The sequence below is a fragment of the Meleagris gallopavo genome, unplaced genomic scaffold, assembly GCF_000146605.3.
Source record: "Meleagris gallopavo isolate NT-WF06-2002-E0010 breed Aviagen turkey brand Nicholas breeding stock unplaced genomic scaffold, Turkey_5.1 ChrUn_random_7180001880605, whole genome shotgun sequence".
NCBI lineage: Eukaryota > Metazoa > Chordata > Aves > Galliformes > Phasianidae > Meleagris > Meleagris gallopavo.
This window is the reverse complement of record NW_011144827.1, coordinates 1-667: the sequence shown is the minus strand read 5'-3', so window position 1 is coordinate 667 and position 667 is coordinate 1. Positions and strand designations below refer to the sequence as shown.

The window sequence follows — 667 nt, the reverse complement described above, 5'->3', positions numbered from 1 at the left end:
AACGGACGGCGGCGGCCGCTCGTGGTCGGACGACCCTTTTTTCTTAGTGGAGACCCTGTGCATCTGCTGGTTCTCCTTGGAGCTCCTGGTGAGGCTCCTGGCCAGCCCCAGCAAGGCCGCCTTCTTCCGGAACGCCATGAACCTCATCGACCTGGCCGCCATCGTTCCCTATTTCGTGGCCCTGGGAACGGAGCTGGCGAGGAGGCGAGGCGTGGGTCAACCCGCCATGTCTTTGGCCATCCTTCGAGTCATCCGCCTGGTCAGGGTGTTCCGAGTTTTCAAATTATCCAGGCATTCGAGGGGTTTGCAGATTTTAGGGCAGACCCTGAAAGCGTCCATGAGAGAATTGGGGCTGCTCATCTTCTTCCTCCTCATCGGTGTCGTCCTCTTCTCCAGCGCCGTGTATTTCGCCGAGGCCGAAGACGCCGGCAGCAGTTTCACTTCCATCCCCCAAGCTTTTTGGTGGGCTGTGGTCACCATGACCACGGTGGGCTACGGGGACATGGCGCCGGTGACGGTGGGGGGGAAGCTGGTGGGCTCCCTGTGCGCCATCGCGAGGGTCCTCACCATCTCCCTCCCCGTCCCCGTCATCGTCTCCAACTTCAGCTTCTTCTATCGGAGGGAATTGAGGGGGGAGGAAGGGGGGGAGTGCGTCCCGACCCCCCGT

At 61.8% G+C, this 667-nt stretch overlaps 1 protein-coding gene across 1 annotated transcript; it reads left to right on the top strand.

Moving 5' to 3' along the window:
* Positions 1-4: 4 nt before the first annotated feature.
* Positions 5-661, top strand: LOC104916274 (potassium voltage-gated channel subfamily A member 7-like; the record flags this gene model as incomplete). The annotated part of the gene is made up of 1 exon (XM_010727319.1): positions 5-661. A coding segment is annotated over one exon (657 nt), but the record flags the coding sequence as incomplete, so codon positions are not given.
* Between the last annotated feature and the right edge of the window lie 6 nt (positions 662-667).